Source organism: Ascaphus truei, chromosome 2 (assembly GCF_040206685.1).
Source record: "Ascaphus truei isolate aAscTru1 chromosome 2, aAscTru1.hap1, whole genome shotgun sequence".
NCBI classification, from domain to species: domain Eukaryota; kingdom Metazoa; phylum Chordata; class Amphibia; order Anura; family Ascaphidae; genus Ascaphus; species Ascaphus truei.
The window spans coordinates 237,620,560-237,640,122 of NC_134484.1; the positions used below are offsets into that span (position 1 = coordinate 237,620,560).

The 19,563-nt window shown below is 41.3% G+C and overlaps 1 protein-coding gene across 2 annotated transcripts in view; it reads right to left on the reverse strand.

Moving 5' to 3' along the window:
- Positions 1-297: 297 nt before the first annotated feature.
- The window catches only part of GABBR2 (gamma-aminobutyric acid type B receptor subunit 2), a 1,005,342-nt gene continuing 986,076 nt past the window's right edge, over positions 298-19,563 (reverse strand). For both annotated transcript variants that reach the window (XM_075585987.1, XM_075585988.1), the window contains exons 18-19: positions 2,826-2,943; positions 298-2,048 (exon numbers count right to left, since the gene is read on the reverse strand). In XM_075585987.1, coding sequence (XP_075442102.1) covers positions 1,883-2,048; positions 2,826-2,943 — 284 coding nt within the window. In that variant the 3' untranslated portion in view covers positions 298-1,882. The remainder of the gene's footprint in view (positions 2,049-2,825; positions 2,944-19,563) is intronic.

A 19,563-nucleotide genomic window follows, 5' to 3' on the forward strand; every position in this document is an offset into this window, starting at 1 on the left:
TAAAGGACTGTTTGTTTGTTTTTATTATAATGCTGATGTAAAAAATTGAGTTGTTCTGTGCTTGCACGTAGAAGAGTTTAGTTACATAGAACAGTTTTCAGCTTCACAATGTATATGATGTAATAACAAAAAGATAGGCACCCTTCTCAAGAAAGTTCCTTCGTATATCAAACAAGTACTGTAAATTAATTTGTGTACAACAATGTTATTACATATAACAGAGTACCATCATGCTTCAACCAGTGTTTGTATGTCTATCTATCTAAAAGTCTTCTTCATTGATGACATTTCATGAAGTTATATTTTTGCATTTCTTATTTATTGGTTTCAACGTAAGTTCTAAGCTTTTTTCAGCTGCTGTTCCTATGATAATTGTAAAGAAAAATGTTGAGGCTCTTGCTACTGTACGTTATTTGCTAATGATATGCTGATGTACAGTACTGTACAGTATGGCCCATTTGAAGACTGTGCTTTGCAATTGTGTTGGCCCATAGACGATTTAAAAAGTACAATATTAACATTTGTAAGGGATTCATAATTGAAGTTGATCTAACCATGTTTATTTTCACTTTCTGAAAGTTGTTGTTCGATATATACGAACATGTTCTATGTAGGTGTTCCTATTATTGCCCATTCCATTGTAAATGACAAAGGATTTGGTATATATCCATGCAGTAAAATCTGCACAGGACTCCATTCCTCTGTCAGGCAAGTGTTAGGACCTTTATTTCAGGAAGTTCTGTTTGGTATGATTGACCCCTCTTACCTCTTATGAAATATCAACAGAATACTAAGGGGTCGGTTGAATTCACAGTCAAAGAAATGTAACACCGTTCCGGCGCAATGGTATATGCAGTCTAAACTTACTGGCACCATTATAAATATGCCTAGAGACCCTGAATCCACTGTAACATTGGTTTTGTTGTAATTTTCTGTGTGGCACTGTATGGAACAAATCAAACACAAAAACTGTGACAAATCATCCATCTTGTGACATTTAAGCTATTTACTAATTCCCAGGCCTGTAAGTCGCTCAGTTCTGTGTATTACTACAAAAAAATACAGAAACCTTGTTAAAACAAAGTCCCAAATGGAGAGCATAGGAACATGGCAGTTCCAAATTCTCTGAAGTGCTGTGCTGCAAATTGTTCTGGCTCAGTACAGTAAAACCTTGGTTTCATTAGTAGCTCCATGCTACTTCTGCAACTACAGTGTACCATTGTAAAAACAGCTTAGTTCAGTTACAGAAAAAAAACCTTGGTAATACTGCATGTCTCACTGACACCTGAGGGATCATTTGTAAAGATGCTCTTTTTTCCTGCTGTGTATAGTCTGAGACGTGAAACACAAGCAGGGCTAATAAGTATGGAATGCGTTCAACAGTTGAGCAGCTCTGTGCAAACCCATGTACGTTTTGCTGCAAGTAATTCCTAGCTGTGCCGTTTCCTTTTTTTTGTGTGTTGTATTTTGTTTTTTTCCACGTGTATAAAGTGTACTAATCCATAGCAGCCATATACTTAGCATTGTGACTTGGATTTAAAAAGTTAATCTTCTGTATTTTCTTTTAAATTTGTGCAAGATTCAGAATTCTCTACTCTTGTTCTGTCACTCGTAGAGATATGGGAAGAATTATTTTATCTGAGTCCTCTGAGTAAAGAAACAAAAACCCCACAAATAAGGCTCCAGGTATGTGCATCTCTCTCTCTCTCTCTTCTTGCTGACGCTGGTTGAAATAGGACTCTAGGGATGACATCCTTAATATTTCCTTCTTCTGTGTCAAGAGCAAATGTTATGTGTGTATCAAGGTTCTATAGAATGTGCAGTCCAGTCTCTTGAAAAATAACAGGAGTACTGTAGTTCAGGAAGCCTGTTTCTCACATTCCTACAGGCCTGAGACCATGACTTGGAAGGAAGGTTGCACATGTCTGTGCCGAGGGCTGGCGCTGGGGCTTACACACGGACTGGCACAGCTTGCATCAACACCACCTATTGATGGCAAATAGGCATGGTGGAGGATGGGTAGTTGTAAAGACAACCGTCGCTGTATGCTGTTAAAAAAAATCAATGCAACATATATTAAGTATTAGAACTTTTCATGTTAATAACCTTTTAATTTGAATGTTGTTTTTACAGTCTATATCTGAGTCCTGTAGATCTTTAGGGTCAGCATATTGGGCTGTAATTTAATGCTCAATTATGTGAAGCTCATGCAACCTAATACAATTTCTCTACAAGTGTTTCATGCTTGGAGCGTGTAAAGATGTACCACTCTTACTGAGTGAATTATGTTATCACAAAACTAGAGCCCACAACATTATGGCCCCTATATTCTTAGTGGTGCTATGCCAAAAGGCACCTTATGGCCCATTGAACTAATGGGGATTAAAATATGTTCTGGGCACACCTTTACTATTCCCCTTTATTAAGCAGAGCAAATCACCAGTGATGTAAGGTAAGCTTTTCTTACTGCTTCTGTTTGGACCATACGAGTGAATGCCATAAAATGTCTAGCATTTCACAGTTTAGGAAATATAGCTCTATATATTTTGTGTTTGCTCCACTATCTGACTTGAGGTAATAAACAAATATGGTATTTTGGTGAATTGCCAACCAATAAAGAAAAAGCCTTACTAATTCCTGTGTATAGAAAAAAATATGAAGTACAAAGTAAAAATATAAATCACAATGTTAAAAAAAAAAAAGGGCACACTACCGTGGATTTCTGAATTAATTCCTTATTTGCATTGAATTATTATATTTCTGTGAAGGCAATCTTCCCACATTCCCAACTTTCTTATCTGCCTATGAGTATCAATGGTACTTACTGCTCTGGAGAGTTAATATCTTCTACAGGATCTTTACTGGTTCTGGAAGATTCTATTGTGTTCCATTGGGCAGGAGCATTTTGATCATGGTGATTTTTTAAAACCGTTTTTTCACCATCTGAATGGAAGAAAAAAAGAAATAGAAGGTTAAAATCTGAACTATATTAACCAAGCAGATAAAAATTCAGGTTAGTACTACCATTTTAATAATTATGGAGGGAAGGTTTTCAGAACACATTTGTATGAGTTAAATTCAATGAACCAAACGTAGGTGCAAACAATAATAGTTGCTTTCCAGGAATATACATAGAAAATGTGTATTATTCTTAAAGAATCATAAAAACATCTAAGAATATTTGCCTAAATTGTACATGAATACAAAGTATAACATCTCCAAGTATTTTATTTAACTCATGTTCGATCCCTAAAACATGACCTTACCAGTTTTAAAATGGGTCATTACAGTTTCAAGATACTATATTACTGTATGTTATGCATACGATGTAGCTAGCACAGGTATTGGTAACGCAGAAAAAATATCAATGAAAGCACGCATGTGTTTTACCCATGGTGTATAATAGGTACATGTTTTTGGAGGTTAATAAAATGCAGCAAACACAAGCTAATTTAACAATTCATGCATATAATAAAACAACAGTAGAGAAAGAGAAAATGTAAATGAAAGATAGATTTCAGCAGACTGGATACACATTAGGCCAATATTCTATTTAATCAGGGACAAGCTTATCCCATTCAGTACCATAAGCGCTTACAATGCACTGTGGTGTAGGTCCCTCTGGTGCTGAAAGGATTACAATAAACAGTATGTATTTAAATGGATGGGAACCACAAACTGATAGGGCTGCTAAAAAATAAGCTGAAAAGAAATGGAAAAGCACACCTCACATTCCATGGAATTCTTAAAATAAGCATCCAAGCACTCATATTGTCGTCTGACATCTAAAGCTAATTTAGAAGAATACAAAATAGAGACGTGTGGCAGCACAAAACTTTTTTGAAAATTATGATCAATTCTAACACTGGTTTTCGAGAAAATGAAATTGTATTGTAAACCAAAATGTTTATACAGTAGAGGCAACTCTTATTCGAACAAAAACCAGTGGCAATTCCCCAAAAAACCCAGGAAACACCCAGGTACATTCTGAATACATGCCTTAAACTTTCCTTAAACTAGCCCCAGAATTTCTGCATTGATTAATGGCCTATCAGATTAACAGCGGGGGTCCCTGGCAGTCCCATTCAAACTGAATTGGACTGCCAGGGATCCCTGCTGTGTTAATCCTATGGGTCGTTAGTCAATGCAGAAATGCCTTAAACGTGCCTCAAACTAGCCCAGAACATACCCAGCACATACCCAGCACATACCCAGAATGTAACCTGGCTAGTTTACGGCAAATGTTAGAATAAACGTTGCCTCTACTGTACAATATACAGTATTTTACTTGTGGACAGAGGGCAGATGTACAGAAATAGCGCTTTCAATTTAAACTCAAGTCTCTTAAATAAAGCTATGACATATTATTCTATAAAATAATGTATTTTATTATAGTAAATAAGGTCATGTTTGTTGTTTGTTATCTTCTGGTTATGTGAAAGGACAGTACATCTCACCCTTCTGAGATCTCAATCTTCAGAGATTAAGGAGGGTGTAGTTGTAAGGAAAGTGTATGAGGATGTTGACACCAACCCCATTTAAAGAGTCTTAGTTTAAAAAAAAAAAATGAACATACAAAATGTGCTATTAAACTCTCCATTACCAAGTTAGTTGGCGGACCTCTGGTATGGCACCAGATAGAGCAGCAGCAGAAGTCGGAACTCTGTAGAGGACACGCCAGATCGCCGCCAAAACGGCAATAATCGGCACAAAAGAAAGGGAGTAGGCAAAGCTACAGAAGAGCTTTTTTTCATATTAAAATCAGAATATCCACCCCCCCCCAAAAAAAAAAAATTAAACCGAGATGGTCTGTTTTGATGCTAGGCAAAGTGAAAGTATAGTGCTGAGCTCTTCAGAAGTCCAGCTAGTAATCACCCAAAACAGCACTAACCTGAAAAACAAAAAAGAACAGCAGAGTGATGGGCAAGGAGAGAGGGAATCGTCCCAAGTGTGCTGTATGTAAAAATATCTCTCCCAAAAAAATCCAAGATGCCTCAAATAGCAGCAACAGCAGCGTCCTGAGAAGGCAGAGAAGAAAAAGGAAAAATCCAAGATGGCGGCCGACCTCGTGGAGCAGCATGTAGAGGATCAGGAGGATGTCTGTGACCCACAGGAGAATGAGGGACACAGGGAAACAGAGAGAGCATGGTGAGGTGGCCAGATCTGTGGGAAGCCAAATCTTCCACTTCCCTAGTTTGCAGGTCCTTTCATTCTGCTGGATATAGACCCACTGTGGTCTTTCTCCCTCCTAATAGAGGTAAATGAGAATTTTAATCCTAATAGAGGTATATTAGTATTTTATCTGGTAGTGTTAGGCCTTGCGAACAGGTGTCTGCCTTGTTGTGGCTCGCAAGCTTACAACGCTTTGGCCAAAGGGTTAAACTAAATTACCCTATTTCAAGAGAATATATAAGTATTTTACTGTGTGTTTCTGTCATGTTGGATGTAGCATTGGCTTCTCTGTCGTCTGTTGTAAGCAAAATCTTGCCAACTCTGACTAAAAGCCATAGAGGATCTTAAAGGGGAACTCACCTCCCACAGCACAAGAATAAGGGAGGCTGAAAATAGAGTGAGTGAGTGACCTGGAGGATAACTCTGCAACACTGCAACTAGAAATGCAGACTTTAAAAAGATAGAATCAGTCTCTAGAGGAAAAAATGGAACCAATACAATGAATGGACTTTTTGCTCCAAATGGATTCCAGAGCACCACTCCCCCCACCCCCCCCTATATCCAGAATCATATAGGCCAATTTCATTATTAAATCCAGATACCAAGATCCTCTAAAAATATATATATATATATAGAATCCAATGCACAGCCGGCACACCATATGCAAGTAAATAAGTTTTGGTGCTTATCCCATAAAGCAATAACAGACCATACGATACCGGTTGCACCACCTTGAGAAAGGTCCCACTGGGGGACCGAAACGTCGGTTTTTGTGTCTTCTATCAAATATAGAACATTTTTGATTTACTTACCTGCGTGCTGTCCCTTGATGTCGTGTTGCAACCGGTATCGTATGGTCTATATATATAATATATATATATATATATATATATATATATATATATATATATATATATATATATATATATAGGCTAGCATCCATCCTACCAAAATTGATCCACCCAGATCAATCAGGATTTGTAAAGGGGAGACATCCAGTAAAGACTATTAGAAAAGTTTTAGCTGCCGTAAACTGGACCAAATCTAATTTAAAATATATTATATTAATAGACGCCAAAAAGGCTTTTGATAATGTAAGATGGAAGTATCTGTTCCAGGTACTGCAAAAAGTGGGGATTGAGGGATATTTCCTTAGGATAATGAAATCAATGTACGTGGTTCTAAAAGCTAAGATAAAAGCAGCAGGGTTACTACTGTATCCTCTGAGTTCAAATTATACAGGGTTACAAGACAGGGGTGTCCTCTGTCACCGTTGCTATTTAACTTGGTGATTGAGCCCTTGACTGAATAGTTCCAGACATATGGAAAGTTTCAAGGGAATCAACATAAGGAAGTATGAGGCTAAATTAGCACTGTTTGCGGGTGTTCTGCTTTTCCTAGTGTCAAATCCTGAGGAGGCATTGCCAATATATTTAAAGCTATTGGGGAATTTGGTAAATTCTCAGGGTTCATAGTTAATGGTACAAAAACAGAAACATCATTCTTATTTGTGAGGATTAATATAACATGGGATGAGAAGTTACTGTACCCTTTAAAAGGACAAGGAAATTTATAAATAAAACTAGGTATTAATATTGCAGCGGACCTGGGAAAATTATATATAGACAATTTGAAGAGTATTTTTCTGAAGGTAATTAAGGAACTAGACGAGTGGCGGAACCTCTGAACCTATCAGGGAGATGCCAACTGATGGTCAGCTTTGTTATTTAATCATTGATTATATATCTTTCCAGAGAGGACAGATACACTATATCAGATATATACAATTTAGTAAGAGACAAAAATCATGAGAGGAATTTGCTAAATGTTTTTGAAGCCTAGACCAAAGATTTCGAGGAAATAATGGAATTAGATGTAATACTTACTGGTTTAGGTAGAACTAGAAAACTTATATCAGAATCGTGGAGAGAGATGCAACTTAAACTGACACAGGGCATATTGTGTTTTTAACATAAGTTACAAGGATACAGACAAATCCAGCAATAGATGTTCAAAGTGCGAATAACCTAAAGCAGACCTAAAACACTGCTTATGGGACTGCCCCAAGATTGCAAACTTTTCGACCAAATGCTGGATTATATACAGAAGAATATTAAAATAACTGTGGTTAAAGAACCAGTATCTTTGATATTTGGCAACTTGGAGGAATGGCTGATCATAAATAACGGGGTGAGAATACCTAAATTCGTAGAAATTATATTATTGGCAGCCAAAAAAAAGATAATGTTACAATGGATAAAGGATATACCCCCTAACGAGATGCTAAAAAAATATTTAACACAATTATTTGTTAGATAAAATGGAAGCCGAAACAATTAAGGAGCTAAAGACAGAAATACTATTTAAAAATTTGATTTAAGGAGACGCTTTCTTCGGGCAATACTTGCCCTATATACCTGCACATCAGCTAAAGTACTTATCTCAGGTGCGACATCTGAGCAGTTTCCAATTGGAGGTGGCACTAGAAAGGGTTGCCCCTAGTCTTCCCTTCTATTTGCCCTCTCTCTGGAATCTCTGGCCTCTCGCATCCGTGATAACCCCAATATAGGGGGGACGGGGGACGGGGGACCGGTTGGGCCCATACATTTAAAATCTCACTATATGCGGATGACATTTTACTCTCTCTGACACGGCCTCTTACTTCACTGCCCAACCTGTTCAATAAATTATCTAATTTTAGTAAATTATCTGGTTTCAAAATCAGTAGTGACAAATTTGAAGCTTTAAACATTCATTTAGCCCCTGGAGACATAAAACTTAAACCCACACTGTTGACATGTCAGCTTCTTGAGCTCAAATGAGACGTCCCGGCCTTAAATATGGCCTGTGACATCACATTTTGGCGCAAATGGTTCCCACAACATCTAATTGGCTGTGAAAATCATGTGTCCTTTTTTTAATGTGACATCATGTAAAGCAGGGCTGCACAACTCCAGTCCTCGAGGGCCGCAAACAGTTCAGGTTTTCAGGATATCTTTACTTAAGCACAGCTGGCTCAATTAGTGGCTCAGTCATACTGAGCCACTAATTGAGCCAGCTGTGCTTAAGTAGGGAAATCCTGAAAACCTGAACTGTTTGCGGCCCTCGAGGACTGGAGTTGTGCAGCCCTGATGTAAAGGGACTGAAGCCAGCCAATCAGAATAGTTGTGCTTCATTTCCCTTTAACATGATGTCACAAAATCCAACATCGCTGCTGTCACATGGTACTTCAGCCAATCAGATAGTGAGAACTATATCCCCAATCTGATTGGTTATAGTAGACCATGTGACTCCCTTTGGATGACGTTACATCCTTTCCCAAGAATAATTCTGTCACATGGCTTACTACAATGTTTGATGGTACATCATGGGACAAGTTTTGCCCCCTCCAACGTAAATCTCTTTATGGGATGGTGGGAGTCGTTCCACGTGTTTGGAGATATGAATAAGTACAGGGAGCACATTTTGTTTTACAGACATTTCATAGACGGCAGTCTCTTCATTTGGGAAGGTGATGTCTCCATTCTTTTAGAATACATCCACTCACTTCATCACAATGATCACAATTTAAAGTTGACCTACATTTATAATTTTCACCATATACAGTACATTACCTTGACCTTTGCTTTTACATTGACACTACACTCAACATTTAGACGGATATATTCCGCAAACCTAATTAACGTAATACATTTCTGAGGGCAAGCAATTGCCATCCCAAAGCCCTGCTCAGGGGGATACACAAAGGACAGTTCATGCGGGCCCAACGCAACTGTTCTAGCAGAGAGGATTTTGAATTACAGTCAAGGGATTTATATATACGATTCCTTGATAGGGGATACAATCAAAGAGATTTGGACAAATCTCTTCTTGAAGTGTCAGGTATGGAACGACCCTCACTGTTGAGGCGCTCTTCACAAAATCCCCTTACTAATGACAGTCCCTCATTTATTACATACTATAGTACACAAACTCAACAGATCAAATCTATTTTCAAAAAACATTGGGGAGTCTTAACACTTGACCCAATTCTTAGACCATATATTTCATCAGGTCCAAACATAATCTTCAAACGAGCTAAAACTATAGCAAATTCTTTATCGCCAAGTCTTTTTAGACTCAAGATTGATAAAAAATCTGATTTACCTAAAAGATCATTTAAATGCAATGGTTGCAAAATATGTGTAAGGAGGAACTCTATGGCCACCTTTACCTCTACAGTTACTAGTGAAATCCAGAAGATCCACACATTTATAAACTGTAACTCAACCTTTATTGTCTATTAACGTGTGGATGTGGACAACAATATGTGAGCAGGACCACAAGGTGCCTAAAAATTGGAGTTATGGAGCATCCCCGACTAATTCGTAAAAATGATCAGAACCATCCTGTTACCAAACACTTCTCTAACTGTCCTAGGGGTAGTATTGACAACTTCATATTTCAGGGCATTGAATACATTCTGCCGCTGCCCAGACAGGTGATAGAATTAAGGCCCTAGATAACGTGAAGCCATTTGGATATTTACCCTGAGAACTAGAGCGCCGCAAGAGTTAAATATCGATTGGGATTTAGGTCACTTCCTTTAAATTGATTCCTTTCCAAGAGCCCCAGACTATCTACATATGTTCATTACTGTACCTCCTCTTTCTGACACTTATTGGAAAAATATATCTCTCCATTTATTTTGGTATATGCATGGATAATGTCTATGCAGGTTCATTCAAATAGACTGTGTCTAAGGTTATATTAATGATTAATTTTACGTGCAACTCTTCATGTAGATTAGAGCCATTATAAGGTTATTTTATTCTTGTCCTTTGCAAATTAGACCAAAATATAGGGCTTATCAATATATATATATATATATATATATATATATATCATACATTACCAGGAATTGGCAAAAAGGAGACAGCACTCAGACAGGTAAGTTCAGTAAATGTATTAAAACACAAAGCACAAAAGTCCAACATTTCGATCCCACAGGGGGATCGAAAAGTTGCACTTTTGTGCTTTGTGTTTTAATACACTTACTAAACTGACCTGTTTGAGTGCTGTCTCCTTTTTGCCAGTTTCTGGTAATGTATGCTTTTGTTATCTTTATGGGACATGCACCAGTCCATTCAGGATACTATATTGGAGTGCCTGTGAAATCTTTTTCAACTATATATATATATATATATATATATATATATATAACTGAAAATCGTGGTTGTGAGTGTCTGTAGACCATTTGATTGGTCCGTCGGTCCGCCCGCCCTCCCACGGCTCTCATTGGCAGGTGTATCTTGCCCCTCCCGCCCCCCATGTGTCCCGCCCCCCACGGCTCTCATTGGCCGGTGCGGTCTAACCCAGGGCTCCCCAACCCCCAGGCACACTGCTGCTGCTGCCTGAGGTGAGGAAATGCTCCCTGGTGGTGGTGGTGTCGGCTGTTGCTGCTGGGGGGAGGCTTAACTGAGACTGAGTTTTTGCCCCCCCCCCCAGCTCCGTTTTTGCCCTCCCCCAGCCCCATTTTTGCCTCCCCCCAGCTGTTTTTGTCTCCCCCAGCTCCTTTTTTGCCCCCACCCATCTCCTTTTTTGCCCCCCACCAGCTCCTTTTTTGCCCCCCCAGCTCCTTTTTTGCCCCCCCCCGACACACACAGTGACACACACACACAGTGACAGACACACTGACACACACAGTGACAGCCCCCTTCCCCCCCGCCCCTGCCATCCCTCCCCCTGCCCCTGCCTTCGCCTCCCCCCTGCCCCTGCCTTCACCTCACCCAACCCCCCACCTGCCTTCTCCCCCCCGCCCCTGCCTTCCCCTCCCCCCACCCCTGCCTTTGCGTTCCCCTGCCTTCCCCTCCCCCACCCCTGCCTTTGCCTTCCCTTCCCCCGCCTCTCCCTCCCGCCCCTGCCTTCTCCCCACCCGCCCCCTGCCTTCTCCCCCCCACCCGCTGCCCTTCCGCCTCTGCCTTTCACTCACCCACCCGCCCGCCTGCCCTTCCGCCTCTGCCTTTCACTCACCCGCCCGCCCTTCCGCCTCTGCCTTTCACCCACCCACCCTTCCACCTCTGCCTTTCACCCACCCGCCCGCCAGCCCGCCCTTCCGCCTCTGCCTTTCACCCACCCGCCCGCCTGCCCTTCCGCTTCTGCCTTTCACCCGCCCGCCCTTCCGCCTCTGCCTTTCACCCGCCCGCCCTTCCGCCTCTGCCTTTCACCCGCCCGCCCTTCCGCCTCTGCCTTTCACCTGCCCGCCCTTCCGCCTCTGCCTTTCACCCGCCCGCCCTTCCGCCTCTGCCTTTCACCCGCCCGCCCTTCCGCCTCTGCCTTTCACCCACCCGCTCTTCCGCCTCTGCCTAGATTCTGTTGTTTGATGATAACTCATCAGGATTTCACATAGTATATTGGTCTTTAATAGAGATGAAATTAAGTTTACAATAAATTCTTGCCTACATTGTAGACTTTATTATAGTATCACTATTACTTCCCATACATATTATAAATTAAGTCACATTTTATAGCACTAGTTAGGAGGGCTCATATCCCTTAGATAAAATATTCTAAAGAGATTATGATACATATGGCTGTAGATTTGTTATTAGCCACCACAGGGATTATAATTTCTGCCTTCTATTTGGGCAGTGGCTCTTACTTATTGTTTACAATTTGGCTGGCAGGATTTAGTATAATTTTTATACAGTTATTACACTTGTTTTTTACTTGTTTTTATTACTCTGTTGTTTAATTTTGTTCTAGTTCATTTTTTAATCGATTAAAGTTAAGAGTGGCACAGTCAGGGCTGTCCACTCTCGCCCCTGCAATTCGCATTAAGCATGGAGTCACTAGCTGCCCAAATTTGGAAGAACTCAGACATACTGTAACAGGAACACAAATTAAAGACCAGAAACATAAGGTGGCTTTATATGCGGATGATATTATTTTAACGCTATCAAAACCCTTCACCTCTCTGCACAAATTGTTCAGTGTTTTGGGGGAATTCAATAAGATATCTGGATTCAAAATTAATGAGTCAAAGTCTGAGGCCCTAAATATAAATTTACCCAAGGAAGTGGAAAAATTGATAGATACAAATTTCAATTTTAAATGGCCCCCTCGCACCCTTAAATACGAATAACTATAAAATCATATATAGAGAAAACTACCCCAAATTACTTCTAACCCTGAGAAGGGACATTCAAACATGGTCCAAATATAATATCTCATGGATACAAGAACATGGCTAGAAGACATGAAACCCACCGGTTCTTACCCGTGTGGGAGATGTAGTGTGCTTGTTTATGAAGGTTACCAAAGATATTACAGACTTAAAAAGAGACAAGATTTACAAGATTAGAGATTACATCAATTGCCTAAACACGGGTGCTGTATACCTAATCTCCTGTAGATGTGGCAAAAATGATGTTGGTAAAAAGCACAGAGCCCTTAAGGTACGTGTTCTCGAGCATACAAGATCAGTCAGAAACCATCTTGACACTCCTATTGCTCGCCATGTGAATGAGATGCACAATGGGGACCCTAATGTTTTAAAAGTATGCAGCATTGAACATATCCCATGGGGACCGAGAAAGGGAGATTGGGATAAAAGACTAATGCAGCAAGAATGTAAATGGGTATTTACATTACAGACATTCAATCCAGGAGGTCTTAACGATTGATTTATTTATTCATCATATTTGTAGCTGTGTATACAATTGTTCCCTAACGCTAAGCTGACATGACCAATAATCACCTTCTCGCTTTTAAGAACTATGGGGATACGATTCACTTTCAGTAGCTATATACATCATGAAGAGCTATAATAGAGTCATACACTCATTAGGATCCATATTGTCTACTTTAGGCGGATCTACTGGAGTTAAGACATTCCTACATGGGACCACAAGGGGATCCAGGGATACAGTAGAGTTTTAAAATCACCTGGACCCATTTTGATTTATAGAGGCGGGCCCACTTAAAATCATTCACTCCTACAATCCCTTATACACACAGTTTTATTTTTGAACCCCCAACATCTTGTAACAACTTGGTTGCGTATCCCCTTTTACCACTTTGACATTTTGAACTTCATGACTTGATATGGTTGATATTACCCATTTATCTACACATTTGGGCAATTCTAGCCAGTATAATCTTACCTCCATGTAGATGGAAGAATTCCGGCGCAACTGCGCATGACAGACTCCACAGGCTCCCAGATGGATTCAACAAACTTTATTTGCACAACGACACACTGGGGCTACACCACGATCTCCCCCTCTACGCGTTTCACCCTCTAGAATAGGTCTTCGTCTCGGAGTGGGGAGACGTGGTGTGAGCCTGAAGATTTAAAATGAAAAAGCCCGCGAAAAGCGGCTAAAAACATTAACCCCTTCATAGAAAATTCAACATAGTCATACATCTGTATATACAATGCATGTGATTTGTGTAAGAGCCCAGATACAAAAAATATCAAAATAGACTATAGAAACCATATAAGGCTCATACTGTTACAAGTTAATGACATAAAGGGTACCTTAAAATCTGATTGCAACACTTCAAAGTAATGCAGTGTCCCTGGTCTCTGTATAATTAATCAAAAAGCAGTCTCAAGACATATAATCTAAAAGAAAACATAATTAGATATATGTCAGTTTACTCAAACATCATATTAAATTGGACTTGCTAACCAGAATCTTGATATATTTCAGGGACACATCCAGGAGCGGTGAAAAAGGGGGGGGGAGTGGGGAGTCAACACATTTTACTAATCGTGATGAAACTCGTAGATTCAAGATTAGATCTTTCATGTCCTGTCAGACAACTTTCGTAGTTTATTTACTAAAATGCCAATGTAAGAAACAATATGTTGGCTTAACCACAAGAGTGCTCAAGATTCGCATCTTGGAGCACCTCAGATTCCTTCCCCTTCCTTCTCTCGCCCCCTCCCGCACCCCCTCTTTCCTCCCCCTCCTCCTTTCCCTTCTCCTTCATCCTTCCATTCTCTCCCCCCTCCCCCCCCTTTTTCACCGCTCCTGGATGTGTCCCTGAAATATATCAAGATTCTGGTTAGCAAGTCCAATTTAATATGATGTTTGAGTAAACTGACATATATCTAATTATGTTTTCTTTTAGATTATATGTCTTGAGACTGCTTTTTGATTAATTATACAGAGACCAGGGACACTGCATTACTTTGAAGTGTTGCAATCAGATTTTAAGGTACCCTTTATGTCATTAACTTGTAACAGTATGAGCCTTACTGTATATGGTTACTATAGTCTATTTGGATATTTTTTGTATCTGGGCGCTTACACAAATCACATGCATTGTATATACAGATGTATGACTATGTTGAATTTTCTATGAAGGGGTTAACGTTTTTAGCCGCTTTTCGCGGGCTTTTTCATTTTAAATCTTCAGGCTCACACCACGTCTCCCCACTCCGAGACGAAGCCCTATTCTAGAGGGTGAAACGCGTAGAGGGGGAGATCGTGGTGTAGCCCCAGTGTGTCGTTGTACAAATAAAGTTTGTTGAATCCATCTGGGAGCCTGTGGAGTCTGTCATGCACAGTTGCGCCGGAATTCTTCCATCTACATGTACTTTCATTGATGGCTGCATGCAGGAGCTGAACACAGAGGAGAGCAGGACCCATACTGAAGTGGAGATTTAGGTAAGGGTCATTACCTTTCTTATACACTCCGGTTACCCTAGTGGCCCTTTACAGCTCCCTCTTTCACAGTCCCACATGACGACTTTGACACCCTATGGTGCTATTGCTGCTTACCGAAGCACAGGACAGTATTTTTTCTTTGTAATCTTACCTTCAAATGGACTATTATACTGGTCTTTATCCTCTGTGGTGTCAGTTCCAATATATCTTTTAATACACTATCATTATAGCCACGTATAGCCAGTTGCTATAACCATGATTCCCTGGTTAGTTGCTAACATCTTTCACCATGCGCAGAGAAGGTTTATTCTTTATACACAGTGTATTTATACAGTAGACCTTATGCTCAGCATATCGTGACTACATGTTACTCCATCGTAAATTCCAATTAGTGTAGTACCATTTACTCGAATAAGGAGGGCTAAGGAAATTAGCTCTTGATTAATAGATCAATCCAATATAAGGAATTGATTCCCTTCTTAAGCGATAAATATTAGCAAGAAGGTATCCTTGCTGTGATCAGCTATAAAGGGGGCGAGACATATGATTACTTTAATCCTCAATTATGTGATAGGCTTAAACTGTCTCGTGAAGGACTCTTTATGATAGGCCACTGAGTTCAGAAACACCCCCACCAGTAGGTACATAAGGATAGCCTTAAGGAGTATCAATCACTCCTCCTACCTTGAAAAAGCATTACGGATAACGCGAAACGTACGTCGGGTTTTATGACGTCAACGAGGTGACGCCGGTGGAGGGGACGACAGATCGAGAGCGGAGAGTGAATGCAGCAGATGCATACAGGTCAGGTCGTGTGGCAGTCTCTATTTTGCCTATACAGTAGAACACCCACAATACTGTGCTCAGCAATAGCCACATGGCAGATTTTAAGTTTGCAACACTGACTGACATGACATAGATCAGCGACAGCTTCATTATCTTAGCATACTTTGACTATAACCAAACATAGTTGGAAGAAGTGCAGCACATTAGTGTGACTAAAACAGATTTGTGTTGTGTATTGCAATGTTTATTGGGGACAACTGTCCCCAATAAACATTTTATTGTGCCTTAACCCCTTCATTGCCTTAGCGGATAGCCGCTAAGGTAATGAAGCTGCTTTAATGTCTTTTTTTTTTAAATAGTGTGCGGGAGCAGGGGGTCTCCTGAGCTGAACTGCTTTGATTTCTTGGTCAGGGACCCCCTACTTCCCGAGTTACAGGCCCCAGTATGGGGCATCGAATGCCACTGTCGCCACCATTTTTAAAGCGTCCATGTCGCGTGACATGTGACATGTAAATAATGGAGGAGATACCGGCACCCCATATCTGGGCATATAACTCGGGAAGCAGGGGGTCCCTGAGGCTGAAATCAATGCAGTTCAGCTCAGGAGACCCCCTGCTCCCGCACAATATTAATACAAATTATATTAAAGCAGCTTCATTACCATAGCGGCTATCCGCTACGGTAATGAATAATTTTTTTATTGATATGTGTGTTTTGATACTAGTGTACATGAGCAGGGGGTCTCCTGAGCTGAACCGCATTGGTTTCAGCCTCGGAGACCCCCTACTTCATGAGATACAGGCCCCGTTATGGGGTGCCGGTATCCTCTGCAGGATTTAAATCCCCCGGTCACGTGACGCGGGAGCTTTAAAAGAACAGGGGATACCGGTATCCCATAACGGGGTCTGTATCTCATGAAGTAGGGGGTCTCCGAGGCTGAAATCAATGCGGTTCAGCTCAAGAGATCCCCTGCACATGTACACTATTATTCAAATGTATATATATGCTTCATGATCGCCTGTAAGAGCTGTGCATGGAGACGCAGTGTCTCCATGCAGTACTTACAGGCGGCTTTTTTCCAGCTATCGCGCTTTATAAGTTTAAGCGCGATAGCGGGGGGGGGGGGGGAAAGCTCGGGCGATCGGGCAGATTTTTGCTTGGCTGGACCAAAATGCGTTGAACTTGTTAGTGAATCCCGCTTTTGGCTTCACTTTTTAACGGCCGAGCAAAATTTTTCCAGTCAGGTGCAAAAACGTGCTGTTTAGTGCATAGCCATCTAAGGGACTAATCTCTCAATTGTATAAGGAAGTGACCTGTTCGAGCTCTGAGTATTCCCGAAAGTTACAGTATTTGTCCCAATGGGAGTCAGACTTGGGAGAGGTATTATACAAGGAAGAATGGGACGAGAATTTTGGCGGTTGCTAAGAGTTCGATTTGCATGACGTTAAAGGAGAATGCATATACTGTAAGGCGTTAATGAGATGGTATCTCACCCCACTAAAACTATCAAAATGTATTCCAGGTTACTCACCATTGTGTCCTAAACAATGTAGAGAAAGAGCTACATATGCTGTTGTCTTGCCCTCGAGTTGTGCCCCTGTGGGAGCAGATTAGAGATTGGCTACAGAGGATATTGGGCCTCACCATTCCCATGGACTCGTGGCTCTTCCTATTGAAAAGACCAACTCAGGGATTAGCCAGGGTCTAAAATAAACTAGTTGCCCATTTTGCAATAGCAACGAGATGCGAGATCGCAGCAGTATGGAAGAAAAATGAAATTCCATCTATTACTACAATTCTAAATAGAATTTGGTTTGTCTGCCAGATGAAAAAGTAACCAGTCTAGTTAATGACACTGGCGCTAAATTCCCATGGCTGACCCAAACAGATATCCCAGGGGTGAACGGTGCCACAGTTATGCTTTGATAGAAATAAATGCATTCTCCTCTGACTAAGGGAATCATAGTTTAAAAAAACATTGAAGATTAGGGGGTTAAAACCCGACCCTAGTGATGATAATAGGTGATTGAGACCGCATGGGAGAGTATAAGACACAAGATGGCTGCAAGGAGAGGACAAAAGATAAAAGAGAACCTCTGCCCACCCCTTCCCTCCCCCTCGGGGATTTTGACGGGTTATGATCATTGGATATTGTTTGTTGTTTTTGAAAAATGAGATGAGATGTAATGTTATCTGTATAATTTGTGTCAACCCAATAAAACTTTAAGTTACAAAAAAAAGAAAAGAATAGGCAACTTCATAATATATGCTTTAAAATGCTTTTCAACGTTCATGTTTTTTTTCCAATCATTACATTTGTATCATCAACTCTTCACGTCTTCATTATGTCTGTGACGGCAGGGGCAGCATGGCATGCTCAAATACAGGTTAAGCCTGCTTGCTGCCTCTGCCAGTCAAGTTGTCAACCCACTGAATGGGTTAAATTGCCATCTCAGGGCTGGAAAATTCCCCAGCCTTGGTAATGTTTAACTTATGTTGCTGTGTGTATTTCGCTATTTATTGTATGTATCTGTGTGACTCATTGTGTACGGAGCTAGCAACCATGTTTAAGTATCAGGCACACAGTGAGTCAGAGGGCTTTGTGTGGGGCCAGGTGCATTGTTAGGGGACAATGGGAGGCTGAGAAAGGACATGTCCCCCCTGCTGGGAGAATACATTTCAAGCCCAGACTATGGTTGTCTCCACAGCAGTGAGTTGTCTAACCCTGCGGGAGATATAGAACTGAATTCGGGGAGAGGGATTTGGGTCCAAGCCCCATGTTTGGATGAGCAACAGGTTAGTTAGCGGACCTACCACATAAACATGCTCAAGGCATATCATGTGAGTGAGCCGGTGGTTATGGTGGCTTGTAGCCCACCACTGGGAGATCAGGCGAGCCAGGCTCTGCCGATCTCCTTGGAGAAGCCCAGCAAAGAGGATCTGCAGACCAGGTGGGTATCGGGACCCTGCTCACTGCTCCCCAACAGGCACAAGTGAGATAAGTGTTAGGGACATACCAGGGCCTGTTTACGGATAAGTCAGATGGGACCCACCTCGCGCCCCTCTGCAAATCTGCCTATTGGATCTCCACTCAGGTCAACATTTTGAGAAATCGAGGAGATGCTGTCCCTACAGGTCATCTTTAAATCAGAGTCCTTGGGTATCATCGGTTGTCCTGGGATCCAAAACCGGTGGAACCACACAGGTCTATGTGAACCCCCGAAGCACAGGAGAAGTCAACTTCATCACCCCAAATGGCTTGTACACGTTTTTCATAATGACATTTGGAATTAAGAATGCCCTGGCTACCATACCAGCACCTGGTCATTCGGTTAGTGGAAAGGATGCAGGGGTATGCTCGGGCCTATCTTGACAAATTGGCAGTGTTTAGTTGGATGTGGGATAAGCACTTAGGGCATGTAGCAGTGTTACTACACGTACATCAGAAAAGGGAGGCAGAGTTGACCCTGAAGTCTTTTATCTGTGGCACCAGGTGGGAAGAGGAGAGCTTGGCTACTGTAGAAGCCATCCTCCGGTGGTTGACTCCCCACACCCAGGAGCAAGTGCTTGCTTTCTTGGGGATGGCTGCGTATTACTGTGTTTATACCATGCCATGCATGCTATTGCTAAGCCCCTGACTGACTTGACTCATAACTTGGTAACTCCATTCCAAGCCCTCAAGGATGCCCTAGCCAGCACTTCAGTTCTAAATGCCCCCGATTACAGAAATCGGTTCTTGGTGCAGACTGATGCCTCTACCTAAGTCATCGGTGCAGTCCTCAGCTAGGTGGGCGAGGAAGAGATTGAGCACCTGGTAGTTTATTTGAGCAGGAAACTCTTAGATCGTGAGGTTGCCTACACTACCATTGAAAAGGAGTGCTTGGCAATTGTTTGGAGCTTGAGGAATGGCCAAGCCTTTACCATGGTAACTGATCACAACCCCCTC